The following is a 13,314-nucleotide window of genomic DNA, read 5'->3' as shown; positions in this document are numbered from 1 at the left end:
GACACTGTCGATGCCGCAGCTTCGTACAGCGCATTATTTTAGTACCCCTTCCCTTGTCAGCTTGTGTGCTGCGTAAAGAGAAGGCGAGAGGAGAACCAAGTGTGGGCTATGAGACACAGACAGACTTCAATCCCATCAACGACTGCCACCCTCTCCTCTCCCAGCAAGCCGTGAGCGCGAGGGAGAACACAGAAACCGTGCGATTGATACCAGCGCCCGTGCGTGTGCCTTTGTTGGTGTTCGACACACCCAGTCAAGCCAAGACCCACTCGCACTCTCATCCACGCCGAGAACAAAGAGCCGCGTCAAGTCGTTTCGTCGTCGCTCCTCTTCTTCATTTTGGCGCCATTTTGCTGTTGCTGCTGCACACACACCCACACACACACATTGTCGTGTGTTGCCGAGGCACAGATGGAGGCCATTATTGAGAAGACGCAGAAGGAGCTGGGGGCGGTGATCCAGGCACCAAAGCTCACGGAAAAGCTGCTGAGCCGGCCACCATTCCGGTACATCCACGATATCGTCATGTCCGTCATGAGGGCGACTGGCTTTCCTGACGGCATCTTCAACGCCGATCAGCTGGACAGTAGCAAGGTAACCGATAAGAAGGCAAAGGTGCAGTTTCTGGAGAAGCTGATCGCTGCCGTCGAGGCTGCCACTGGCACCCCTATCGCCGCACGCCCCAGCAAGATCGTCGCCGGCGAAGAGGCCGAGAAGACAAACGAGTTATTCCAGCAACTCGCCAAGTGCGCTACGCTTTCGCCGGCGCAAAGGGAGTCAGCACTGCAAAAGGTGAAGAGCGGTGACAAACAAATTGCTGCTGCGCCGTCGCCTGCGCTTTCCGCTCCTGCTGCAGCCGATGATCGTGCGTCGTCGTCCAATAAGGAGGTGACCCAAGCCAAAGCGGCGCTGCAGGGATCCGAGGATGAACATATGAAGCGGCGCGAGGAGGAGCGCCGGCGACGCCACGAAGAGAAGAGGCGGGAAGCAGAGAGAGCAAAGGAGAAGACAGTGACAGAGTCGTCGAGCCGTACCAAGGAGGAGAGCAGCCAGGCCGCCGCGACCACTGCCTCCAGCGAGATGGAGCGACACCGTCACCGCGAGGATAAGAAGCGCGAGTCGGTGGACGCCGTTGACACCGCGACAACGAGTGCGCGTAAGGCGCCGCCGCGTCCGAAGCCGACGCACGAGGTTATCGAAGCGCAGAGAGCGGGGGCGGATGCGGCGCCGGCGGTCAGTGTCATTCGCGAAGGCAAGCGTGGCAAGGCAGATGTGGAGAGTGAGGACGATGAGAAAGCGGACTGGCAGAAGGTGGCGGAGCAGTATGAGGTGAAACCGGCAGCCCGGACCGCTGCCGTGGGCGAGGACGCCGAAGTGAAGGGTCTGCTCGGGCAGCAGGCACTGAAGGCGAAGCGGGATCAGGAGGCCGCTGCCCGCCGCGCTGAGGTGAGCAGTGACGGCGCCGCTCCTGCGGACGGCGGCATCATAATCCGTAGTAACAAGAACACCGCCTCCCGCGGCAGCGGTAGTCATGTACTCAGCGACGGCGACCTTAACCAGCTACGCGAGCAGCTGCAGCTTCTCACTAAGGCGTCAAACCCACTCGGCAAGTTCCTGGAGACCATTCACGACGACATTGATAGTATGACTCGCGAGCTGGAGATGTGGCGCAGCGAGTCCCGTAGCCAAGCTCTGGCTGCCGCGGAGGCTCGCCGGCAGACGGAGGAGACCCTGCAGGAGATCCACGCGAACTTGCAGAACTTAGAGGACGCCATCAGCGACCAGATGCTAAAAACAAACAACCTGCGGCAGACCATTCTCGCCAATGATGCGGCTATGGAAGCGATGACGAAGACCATCGTCAACCCGGACATCGCAGCACAGTAGAAGAGGGAGAGAACACCGCGCAAATCCGCATTTCCTACCTTCTTCAGTCTCAGTCTGTCTCTGCCTCCACCCTTCTGTGTGCGGTCTCCTGCGCAGTCCCCCCACCCCTCCCCCACGCCATGTTCGATCATGCGCGTGCTTTTTTCTCCTTTTCGTGCGCAAAATGTATAGAAGCGCTGCCAGCCAGCCACAAGTTTGCAGGAGGCGAGGCTAAGTAGGGCGGCGGTGATGATGGCGCATGGGTGCACGTTCGTTGGGCGTGCGTATTGAGGTGTGCTTGCCCATGTGTTTGGTGTGTGGCGGAGACGCGGAGCGGTGCTACGTCTTTTCCCTCCGTCCTTCGTTTCTCTTCCGTGCTTACACGCATTCCCCACTCCCTCCCGCTTGCCAGTGCAGGATGCGCGTGCATCTGGGCTTCTCTCCTCTCTCGGTAAAAGTGCTACCATCTTGATGTGCTTAACTCATGCTTTGCGCACCTCTCTTGATCTCGTCTTCCAAGCACGCCACTCCGCGCTCTCATTGGACTACCGTCTTTCGCACCGGCCGACCTCAACTCTGTGCAGGTGCGCTCATGTACTGTGGCGTTCACACCCGCACCGCCGCGCTTGCCCTCAACACGCACGTACGCAATGGTGTGTGCGTCCGCCTGCGCGTAACACCCGGACAATTTCCGTCCTCTGTGTGCTGAAGAGAGGAGGAAAAAAAAAACAGAGAAAACGAAGAACAGAAATATATGTAGAAGAGCCTATCACCGTCGTGCCCCCCACCCGCTGTCGCCTCACACTCAACACGGCCACTCTTCCTCTTTCTCCCTCTCCCCTTTCCGAAGCCCATCTCACACAAATTCCCTACCCACACCCACACCCACACACACGCACGCCCGCACGCACGTCCCTCGTTGCATGACGGCAGTGCATCGACACCGCTCGGGCTCGTATAAAAGCGAAAGAAAAACGAGGGAGAGGCGCGCAAAACAGCCAAAAAAAAAGGGGATATCAAAGAGCGGGGGCATCAATACGCCCCCCCCCCTCCTCTCTCCCTCTCTCTTCCTCATCAACTTATCGTATGGCACAAGTACAACCACGACGAGGCGAGACCACCAAAATCGTTCGCTCAACGGCACGCAGACCACCTACTTGTGTGCGTGTGTCCAGTGGACCACCTCGGTCAAAGGCGAAGAAGGTAGCACTAGTGCTAGTGGCGGGCGGGCCTAGCTCGCTGTCTCCCCCACCTCACCCGCATATTCATCACCACAACCCTACAGAGACCACGCGAAGGTCATTGATTCTACAGAGATTTGGGAGGCTGCAGGGAAAAGGAGAAGATCAGGGGAAAGAAGACTCACTCGGCTGACACTCGTGAGCTCGAACGCACAGCATTGCCACCATCATAGCCGCTCACGATCAAATTTTTATTTTCTTTTTCGTCCCCCCTTTCAGATCGTGTCTCCGCTGGCGTTGTCGACGTTGGTGTGCGTGCGTTATCATTTGATTCCTCGTCGTCCGCCAAGAGAGAGAGAGAGCACGCACACACGCACACGCCTACCCGCGAAAGCAGATGGAAAAGTACACGCAGGTGAAGGTGCTCGGCAAGGGCAGCTTTGGCTCTGCTTGGCTCATTCAGCGCAACGAGGATCACGCGCAGTTTGTGGCGAAAGAGGTACGGCTTGGCGGCTTGAAGCCGGCGGAGCGGGCGAGTGCGCAGAAGGAGATTGATATGCTGCGCACGTTGAACCACCCTAACATCACCCGCTACGTGGACCACTTTGAACACAAGGGCTCACTCTTCATTGTGATGGAGTATGCCAACGGCGGCGACCTGTACATGCGGATTAAACAGCAGCAGGGCCAGCTCTTCTCGGAGAAGGGGATTCTACAGTGCTTCTCGCAGATCTGCCTGGCGCTATCGTACATGCACGAGCACCGCATCCTCCACCGCGACCTCAAGACGCAGAACATCTTCTTGACGAAGGATGGCATTGTGAAGGTGGGCGACTTCGGCATCAGCACCGTGCTGCGCAACACATATGAGTTGAAGCATACAATCTGCGGCACACCCTACTATTTCTCGCCGGAACTATGTCTCAACAAGCCCTACAACAACAAGAGCGATGTATGGGCGCTGGGATGCGTCCTGTACGAGATGACCACCCTAAACCACGCCTTTGACGGCAACAACATGAAGGCGCTAGTGCAGAAAATTCTCAAAGGTGTGTACCCGCCGATTCATCCCATGTACTCGAGCAACCTCTCACGGCTCATCTCTGCCATGCTTCAGATTGATCCCCACAAGCGGCCCAACGTGTCGCAGGTGCTGGACCTCAGCTTCATTCGCGAGTCCTTGACAGGGCTACAGGAGGCGGTGCAAGGCGCACGCGTAGACCGCCGCTCTGTCGTGTCGGTCGAGGAGCGGGCACTCCTGCAAAAGGCCGCGGCCCGGCGCAAGGAAGAGTACCACCTGAAGGAACTGGAGGGCGCGGCAATGGCGGAGAAGGCGCAACAGCAGCAGCGGGCCATCCTCATGTTGCAGCAGCTCGAAGGCGAGGAGCGGCGGCGCAACTTAGTCGAGCAGCAGCGGCGGCTCCAGCGGCAGCAGGAGCTCGCCTTGCAGGAGCGCAAGCGTGCCCTAGACGAGCGAGTGCGCGAGCAGCGCAAGCTGCAAGGGCAGAAAGCTAAGGCAGACGCCAAGGCGCAGCGCCGCCGGGAGAAGCAATGGGACGACAACCTCAAGGAGCATGTGATGGAGGCGCAGCATCTCCCCGAGACTGAGGAGCAACAGCCTCACTCTGACCACCGCAGCCCCCCGCAGCTGCAACAGGAAGAGCTACAGAAACAGCAGGAGCAGTCTGCCGCAGAGGCGTACCGCGAGATGAGGCGGCAGGCTGCAGCAAACAAGCAGCGCTGTTATCAAGGCTCCTATTTTCCTGGCGGTGCGCCCTGCTCACAGCAGCAGCAGCAGCAGGACAAGCTCTTGTCACTGCCACTCGGTCAGCCGCTACCACCGCGTACCCCTCCCACGAGCAGTCATTACAGCTCGCGCAAGATGACATCAGAGGAACTGGAGGATGCGCGATCGCGGGCTTTTTGGCAGATGCGGCGCGAGGCTATCGATAACCGCAAGAAGATGCTCGGCCTCGATGACACGGGAATCGGCGAGTCACAGGCGACGGCGTCAACGGAGGCCGCGTCTGGCGCCTCGCCGGCGCCTTGGAATCGCACGAGTGCGCCATTCCTCGCAGTCCCTGCACCGCCGCAGCAGAGTACGCTGCTGCCACTGTCCCCACCAGCAGCGGCAGAAAAGTCGACCAATAAATCGGCGTCGCGCAAGGATAAGAGCACACCAGAGAGCAATGGTGCCCACGGCAACGGCGTGCACAGGCCCCCATCGGCCCCGTCATCTGCCGTGTCGCTGCCTCTTGGCGCTGCTGCTGCTGCTGCTGCTGGCGTGCCGCAGGAGGTGCAGAAAAGCGTGACGCCGGACGGTGAAGAGGGGCTGCGTAACTTCTTGAACGGCGAGGCGGCGGCCACATCGCCGACAGAGGCCGAGGACCGCCAACGAGACGACGACTACCACGCGCTGGATACCGTCATTGGCGAGACGCTCAAGGCTGATCGCAACAAGACCTTCAAGGACGACTTCGAAGACGCCACGTTCGGTGAGGCGACGGACTCTAGCAAACTTGTACTGGACGGTAAGACGTTCCACCTGCCGAATGTGAGCGCTACCGACCCGCTCATGCACCGCATCGAGTCCCTACGCATATTCCTCGAGAAAGAGATGGGGGAAGACGACCTCATCGCGTGCTACCGAGCCATGAACAACATCTCCGCCAGCGATGACGAGGTGATGCATCAGCTGCAGAGCGCGTTGCCACTGTCGAAGCAGCGCTTCATCCCCCTAGTCGCGCACCTTGTGGTGTGCGAAGACGCCTTCAACCGCCAGGGTGGTCCCTCCACCGCCTCCGCAATCGGGCTTTAAAGGGAGCGCGCGCCCGTACGTGCATGTGGGCGAGTCTGTGCGTTGTTATGTCGTGTATATGTGTCCATACACACCTGTGCACTGGAGGGTACTCCGCCAATCCGCATCTCCGCCCCCAGCGCGCATTCGGTTTCCTTTACCACCTTTGCCTCCTCCCTCTTCCCCGCTACACTCATTCTTTCGGTAGGGTGTGTGTGGCGCTTTCCGTCCCGCGTCTTGTGTCTCCCTATCTCTCCAGGCTCTGCACTGCTCAGGCTACCTCCTCCTCGCTGTGTGTGGCTCCTTGTATCGTGCAACATATATGCAGGTGTGCCCGGGTGTGTATGCGTCTCTGCTCGCTCGACGCAGGGGAGGTGCCTGAGGGGCAGATACAAGGGGGTGAATGGCAGACACTGAGAGCAGCGCCACCGTGGTTGCACCGCAAGCGTGGATTTTCCATACGGTAGAGGACTAGGCGAGGGAGTGAGGCTGGGGCACGCATCCTGTCCCGGTGAGTAATGCAGACGATGGGGGGTCCAAAGAGGGGGAGGGTGCAAAGAAGTGGCAGGAAGAGGCGGAGGAGCGTCGCATCACGCGCTTCAGCTTTGATGTGCTTATTTTACGCGCCTATACCCCCCCCCTCTTTCTCCCTCCCCTCCGCATCACTGTGCACGTGCGTGTATGGTGGTGATGACAGGGATTTCATGCACACCCACACACATTTGTGTGTGGGTGTGGGTGTATATAAGATGTGATGTATGTATCCGTACATGTGCCTGCGTGTGTATCATTGCCATTGAGTGAGTCAGTGCGTGTAGCCCGGCGCAGATGCTCTTCGTGAGTTTGCTGCTTCGCTGCCGGAGGATCGCAACACTCTGCTTAATTTTGCTCTACTTCTGCTTTCTGCTCTCTGTGGTAGCTCTGGTGCAGGATGGCGGGCGTTAGTCCTCGCACGCGTGCTAGCATGTTTGCTTGTGGTTGCGTGCTACTTGGCACGCACGTACTCCGCTGCGCACGCCACAGAACGAGACCACTTCTGCCGTCATCCCCACTGTCATTCTCACCGTCTCCCTTCTCGCGTTTGTTTGTCTGTTTTCCACACCGTTTTGTCTTCTTTCTCCCCTGTGGTCGCTCTTCCCCCCTCCCCCTTTTTCTGTTTGCTCAGTTCTTCTCTCGTGTGTACCCCTCACCCCTCACCCCTCACTCCCCCCCCCCCATGTATGCTGTCGTTCCCACGTGCCTGTGTGCGCCTGTGGGTTGCCTTGACCTTCGCTTCTTTCCTTTGTCGCAGTTTATCCCTCATCAGCCGAGCCCCTGTTTCTTGCCATACCCCTCCCCTTCCTTTGCCCTCCCCTCCTCCCGATACTTCCCTGCTTCTTCCCTTCATTCATGCTCGCCTCTGTAGTGGGGCGTGTTCGGCATGGATGTCTGTGTGTCTCCTTCTCTGATGGCCGGTGACTCGTATCGGAACAGTGGTATAGACATGAGGGAAACGTGATCATCTTCCCCTGTAGCTCAGTACACACTAATGCCAACTCACATACGCACCCGTTGGCGCGCAACATCAACAGTATGTCCTCTTCGGCACTGTCATCGGCCTCCCCCATCACTGTTACACCCCACCTCCTCGACATCTCTCTCTCTCTCCACACCCATTGTCATTGCCTTCTCATTTTTTTTCTCTTTTATGGATGTCTGTGGAGCAGCATTCACGAACGCTTGAGTGCATAGTGGAAACAAAGTAAGAACCCGCAGTGCCGCTCTCTTCGTCTCCCCATAGCCGTGCTTCTGCCCACCAGTGCTCAACCCTGCACCAATCAAGTCCCCCTCACCCAATTAAGAGGGGCACAGATCATGCCAGGGTGCAGAATCGACGTCGGTACGCCTGACGAGTTCTCGCATGTGTGCAAGAAACTTCTTGAAAACAGAAAACATCTTTGAAACGAGGGAAAAAAGGTGACGTCGACACGAGTCTGGTGACGCCGCAGCGCTGACATCCCCCCTCTTCACTTCTCCGTTTCCCCCTCCTTCAACGCATTCCCTTCATACACCCACGCACGCCTCCCTGTAGCCGGGCTTTACGAGATTGCAGGCCCCAATAGGCCCAAGAAGATTTCCCTACTCAGGCACAGAGGGACAGTCACACGCGCCTACACTCCTTCATTAACTGGGAGATTTTGTGCGTGGGCTCCTACATCAGGTCTCGGCAAGCCGTGGCAGCTGTGGTCCCCGTGGACACGGTCCGCTGCGCGCGTGACAGTGCGCGTGCTTACTCCTCCGTTAAAGGGTAGCGGGAAGCACCACAGCAATAGCGAGAGAGCACTGGCGAGCCCCAACTCTGCTCCGTTGCTTTCTCTTCTTTGACCTACCACCACCTTTTCATTCTTTTTCTTCTTCCGTACCTCGACAGACCCACGTTTACCCTCCCGAAGATGCGTCGCTGCGTCACTAGCCTCGCCGGTGCTGCCGCGGACGTGGGCTCACTGACGTTTGACGTCATCGTGGTTGGCGGCGGCGCCAGCGGCTCCCTTATTGCCGGTCGGCTGGCGATGGAGAACCTCAAGACACTCGTCATCGAGGAAGGCGCAGATATCCGCAAGTTCCCTGAGTGGTACCACACGCTCCCGGCCAGCACCATCGCCCACCGTGTGGCTCAGCGCGGCTTCGAAGCCAAGGACACCCTGACGACGCCGCAGCAGCATCCGGACGGTGTAACCAAGGCTCCCGTGTGGATTCCGACTCCGCGGGTTCTGGGCGGCCACGGTGTAATGGGCAGTCGTACGTGGAACCTCGGCGATGAGCGCGACTGGGAGGGGAGCCCGTGGAGCTTCCGCAATGACCTTCTGCCGCGTGTGCGCACCTTCGAAAACATGGAGGTGTTTGTGCCGCACCGCGGCAAGCGAGGGAAGTTCCTCATTTGCCGCCCGTCAAACTTCTCGCCGTACTTTAAGGCGTTCTGCGAAGCGGCATCGCAGGACGTGCCGCTCGTGAGTGAGTTCACACGCAAGGAGTTTCAGGTCGACTGCGGCTGCGGAAGGCCTGACACGTTTGTGGACCAGTCGCTGGGGGTGGCGAACACCACCCTGCAGCGGTACCTGCTCGGTACAATCAAGCTGAACCGCCCTGTTCGCGTGGAGTGCGGCGCCAAGGTGGTCGGTATCCGCGGCAGCGGTGGCAACAGGAACATCGCTGCCGGCATCTCTATGCGGCGTGCAGACGGCCAGCTGGTGGATGTGGAGAGCAGCCTTGTAGTGGTGAGTGCGGGTAGCATTGGCAGCGCGCGGCTGCTCACGGCGTCACGCGGCAGCGTCGATGTGAACGCTTCGGTTGGGAAGAACTTCTGGGATGTGCCGCAGGTGGTCTTGCAGTTCCACGTAAAGAACCGTGATAGCCACAACTGCTACCTAGACCCGCTTGTGTGCAAGGTGCTCTGGGCAGACCTTTGGTGCGGTCGGCCGCAGCTCAGCCTCCGCTCCAGCTGGGATGACCTCATTATGTACTGGTCCTCGACCGGGTCATCGACGCCAGATGTCGAGATCCATTTTCAGCCATTCACGCTTGCGAACGACGGAACCCAGCCGATGCCGAGCGAGCACGGCTGCCAGTTCGTTGTACGGCCCCTGCGGCCGCGCAGTCGCGGGCAGGTGAGTGCGAACGGCTCCCTTGACCCCAGCTACTTCAGTGAGGCCGGGGACCTTGCCATATTGCAGAAAGGCGTCGCGTATGTGAAGAACTGCCTCGTGAAGAAGACACCCTTCCAACCGATCATTGGCTCCCTCGCACACGAACGCTTTGAGTCATCCGGCATCAATGGCGGGAGCTGCTCTGGCGCAGTTGACCCGCAGAACTGTCGCCTCAGGGATGTGAAAAACGTGTACGTGTGCGATCATAGCATTCTGCCGAGCCCACTAACTGGCAGTACACTCCCCTACACGTTAGCACTGGCGGACCGCTTTGTGGACAAGCTGCTCCAGAAGTGCGATGTAAAGTGCAAGATGGAGGAGGGGCCCGATGAACGGGCAACGCGCATCGTCTATTAGGCGGCGTCTTGTGCGTTGTCGCGGCTTTCATGGCGCCTGGTGTTGCACAGTGTCGCAGTAGGAATCATTACGGCGGGGGTGAGGCTGACGCACTGCACGCGCTTGCTCTCGTTATCTCTGCTGATAGTGCGCATGTCTTCTGCTCGCCTGCGACCTGAGTCTCGCTTCCCGCGCGGTGTATGTTGATGCGCACCCGCCCGTGATGGTGTGCGTGCGTTTCTTAATGCACGTTGCTTCTCCTGCCCAATGAGTTTCACAGATGCAAGCCACGTGTGCATTGTGTATTTTATTGCGTCCCTGACACAATGTGCGTGTGTGTGCCTCCTCTCTCTCTCCCTTCTTGCAGATGACCCTCCAGGTTGACTTGTGTGTTTGCCGGGAAGGGCATCATTGTGTAATCTACGCTCCTGTTGTTGTTGTTGTCGCGGTGATTTGTGGATGTGTGTGTGCTCCTCTGTCCGACGCACCGCAGATCACCTATCTCATTTCTATTTGCTCTTCTTGTTCTCTTCGATGTTCCCGATGACGTCGGGGGAGGGGACACCCCAGCGCGTGGGGAGCCTGAGCCACGCCGAGAGTGGGGTACGGAGCCCAGGATTGCCGCGCGCTGAAGTGTCCATCAGTCGACAGATAAAGGCGTGGTAAAGGAAGAGAAGACACGAAATGCACATATACTTCTCATCGAATAGTTTGGGGAGTGTTTGTGAGGGTGAGGGTTGCGTAAGAAAAGAGAAGGAGTTTGATTCCGACCCGCTCACTGTCAGGGAGGGGGGAGCAGCTTTGCTCTCTGCCTTGTCCTCCTGCGCCTCTCCGCCCTGTGCACTTGTTTGCACGGGATCATTTGCATCTTCTTATCGCTTGTCAACGATGTCGTTGCAGCGCACACACACATAAACACGCCCACGCTCCCCCTCGTGCATGGAGTAGAATGCAGCGAGAAACAATGCTGATGCGGCCCCCCTCTCTCTCTCTCCTCCCTCACTGACGTCCTCCTCTCTTTGCCCCCCTCTCTCTCTTCTCACGCCCGTTTCGCGTGTTTCTCGCGCTGTCCGATTAAATACGCCACTCCCCCCTTTTTTTATTCATCACCGCCCACTGAATTATTGGCACGGGTGGGTGTGCGTGTGACCCCCGTCCCGGCCACCGCTACCTTCTTACTCTTTCATCATCGTCATCACCGCTGTCAACGCACACGTCCGCGTACACTGGTCAGTCCCCACCCACTGTGCCTTCCCTCTCTTCGTCCCTACCCCACTCAACCAGCGTGCCACCCCCCCCCCCTCCTCCCCCCTCTCTCCACCTTTTCGTTTCTTCTGTTGGTAATCCTTGCCCGCCTAGCTCTGCTGGCACCCCCCGCCCTCTCCCCCGCTTTCTTCGACTCGCCAGGCCGCGAAAAGGCTCGTGTTTTTGATCTTTGCTTCCCACATATTTGCGCGGTGTCTTTTGAATCCCTTCCGTAAGCCGCAGACCGCCACCCCACGCACAGACCCCCGCACACACGACAAGGGTGCAATTTTCTCTCTCACTCGATTTTTTTGTGTCCTCAGCCCCCTCCTCTCTCACGTCCTCTTGGCTAGCGGGGGCAGGTACTTGTTTTGGTTGATCGTCGCGTTGGTGGTAGTACCACTGCGACTGCTGCTTCAGCTGTGCTTCTAGTTTCGACGAGGCGTTAACGTAGCGAGAGGAAGAGCAGTTGTGTTGCCGTGTTGTCGCTCTTGTGCTGACAGGTGCGTTTGGGGCGCGTGTACAGGGATTATACGGTCGCCAACCTGCGCCTCACCCCTCTCCTTCTTTCTTCAACCCCCACCACCCTCACTCCCCCCCCCCCCCGCGGACTCGCATTGCCGCCGCCAGCGCCGCCTTTTTTCACTTTGTTTCTTCTCTCCTTGTACCTCATCTGAGCCCCCTCTTCTTTCATTTGTGCGGCCTCTCCCCACCCCCACCCCTCTCTCGCGACTGCCCCTTCGTTTTGTGTTTCACTGCTCCGACCTCTCAGCCCGCTTCTCACACTCCCCCTCTTTTTTTGCGCCTCGCGTGTGCGCGTGTGTGTTCCTCCGCCTTCGCTCTCTTTTTTTTTTTCGTGAGAAGTCGGGGAAAAACAAACAATCAAATTATGAAGTCAGCAAAGAAGACTCCAAGGGGGGAACGACACGGCCTTGTGCCGGCGACGACCACCGCCGCGGCCAAAAATACCACCAACGGCACGACCGACAATCATAGTCACGATGGCCACAACATTGCTGCGTCCCATCGCACCTCTGTTCCGCTGTTGGACGAGGAGAGTCTCAAGGCGAACCCCGCTAGCAACTCCAGTGGCACAGCAGGTGGTTTCACCCTAGTACCGCACAGCGACGATAGGCTGAAGGGCTTTGGGGCGACAATCCCTGGGTTGACGCCTAGTCAGCCACACAACATGGAGAGTAACCACATCTACACGATGCTGCAGCAGCAACAGGCGGTAGCCGTGGCCGCGGCTCAGTTGGAGCAAGCGTATAACCAGACCTGCTACATGCTGCAGCAGTGCTCGCATAATGCGCTTCTCACGGTTCTCATGTCGCTGCTGACTGACTACCCCACTACCCTAGTCCAGCCAATCCGCATGCGAGTGGAGCAGGTGTTGGCACATCAGATGTCTCCGGCCGCCCCGGGACGTGTGATGGTGTCAGGACGAAGGGTAAGTGACTTCGTGCCGAACAGCAGCGCCGCGCCGTGGACACCGTCAAGCATGCGTGGCAGCGCCGCCCCAACCCCCACGGCGAACAGCACCACCCCCAGTCACCGTCGCGGTAGGGGCCACAAAGGTAAAGAGGAGGAGCAGGAAATGTGCAGCATACACAACAACTTGCGGGCGATTAAGCACCTCCAGCTAAATGTCTCCACGGGACTGTACGAGTGCATCCACGGCTTTCACTGCCTTGTGGACGGTCCGGCTGGCGCATCTCCAAAGCGGGCAACCACAACCCTTGCGGTGTCTCCATCAGTTCCTATCTCCCGCACCAACGACCCCACTTCGCCTGTCGAAAGCCAACCGTTCGTCTCACCCCCTACCGTCGTCGCCCCGGCTTCTGCGGAGTCGCGCTTCAGCGTGTCGGAGGTTGAGGCACTGCGGATGTTGGGGTACTCTCTTCCGAACACCAGCCCCGACCAACCTCAGCCACACCTCGCCTATGATTCGTCTCGCCCACAGTCAACACTGCAGCAGTCCCACCAGCAGTTTTCGCACACATCGCTGCACAGCTCAGGCCTCGGCCTTAGTGGCCCCAGCCCCCACGACCCCGAGAGCGCACAGCTCGGCAATGGGGGCGGGTTCACGGTGATCAGCGGCGATCGGTCCAGCACTGGTACCTCGCCACTCGACCCTCGGCTTAACATGGACATACCCTCACTCGAGTACCTCCTGCAGAGCGTGCGCGATATCGATGATGACTAG

At 58.7% G+C, this 13,314-nt stretch overlaps 4 protein-coding genes across 4 annotated transcripts; all 4 read left to right on the top strand.

Moving 5' to 3' along the window:
• Positions 1-411: 411 nt before the first annotated feature.
• LBRM_21_1760 (conserved hypothetical protein) lies at positions 412-1,887 on the top strand (the record flags this gene model as incomplete). The annotated part of the gene is made up of 1 exon (XM_001564828.1): positions 412-1,887. One exon carries the CDS (start codon positions 412-414, stop codon positions 1,885-1,887), a length of 1,476 nt encoding a protein of 491 aa, XP_001564878.1.
• A 1,557-nt stretch (positions 1,888-3,444) lies between these two features.
• LBRM_21_1750 (putative serine/threonine-protein kinase) lies at positions 3,445-5,865 on the top strand (the record flags this gene model as incomplete). The annotated part of the gene is made up of 1 exon (XM_001564827.1): positions 3,445-5,865. The coding sequence occupies one exon, from the start codon at positions 3,445-3,447 to the stop codon at positions 5,863-5,865; it is 2,421 nt and encodes an 806-aa protein (XP_001564877.1).
• A 2,411-nt stretch (positions 5,866-8,276) lies between these two features.
• On the top strand, positions 8,277-9,884 carry LBRM_21_1740 (choline dehydrogenase, like protein; the record flags this gene model as incomplete). Its single annotated transcript, XM_001564826.1, has 1 exon — positions 8,277-9,884. The coding sequence occupies one exon, from the start codon at positions 8,277-8,279 to the stop codon at positions 9,882-9,884; it is 1,608 nt and encodes a 535-aa protein (XP_001564876.1).
• A 2,413-nt stretch (positions 9,885-12,297) lies between these two features.
• LBRM_21_1730 (conserved hypothetical protein) lies at positions 12,298-13,314 on the top strand (the record flags this gene model as incomplete). The annotated part of the gene is made up of 1 exon (XM_001564825.1): positions 12,298-13,314. One exon carries the CDS (start codon positions 12,298-12,300, stop codon positions 13,312-13,314), a length of 1,017 nt encoding a protein of 338 aa, XP_001564875.1.

This window comes from Leishmania braziliensis, chromosome 21, assembly GCF_000002845.2.
Source record: "Leishmania braziliensis MHOM/BR/75/M2904 complete genome, chromosome 21".
In the NCBI taxonomy this organism is placed as follows: Eukaryota; Euglenozoa; class Kinetoplastea; order Trypanosomatida; family Trypanosomatidae; genus Leishmania; species Leishmania braziliensis.
This window is presented reverse-complemented; position numbering and strand designations above follow the sequence as displayed.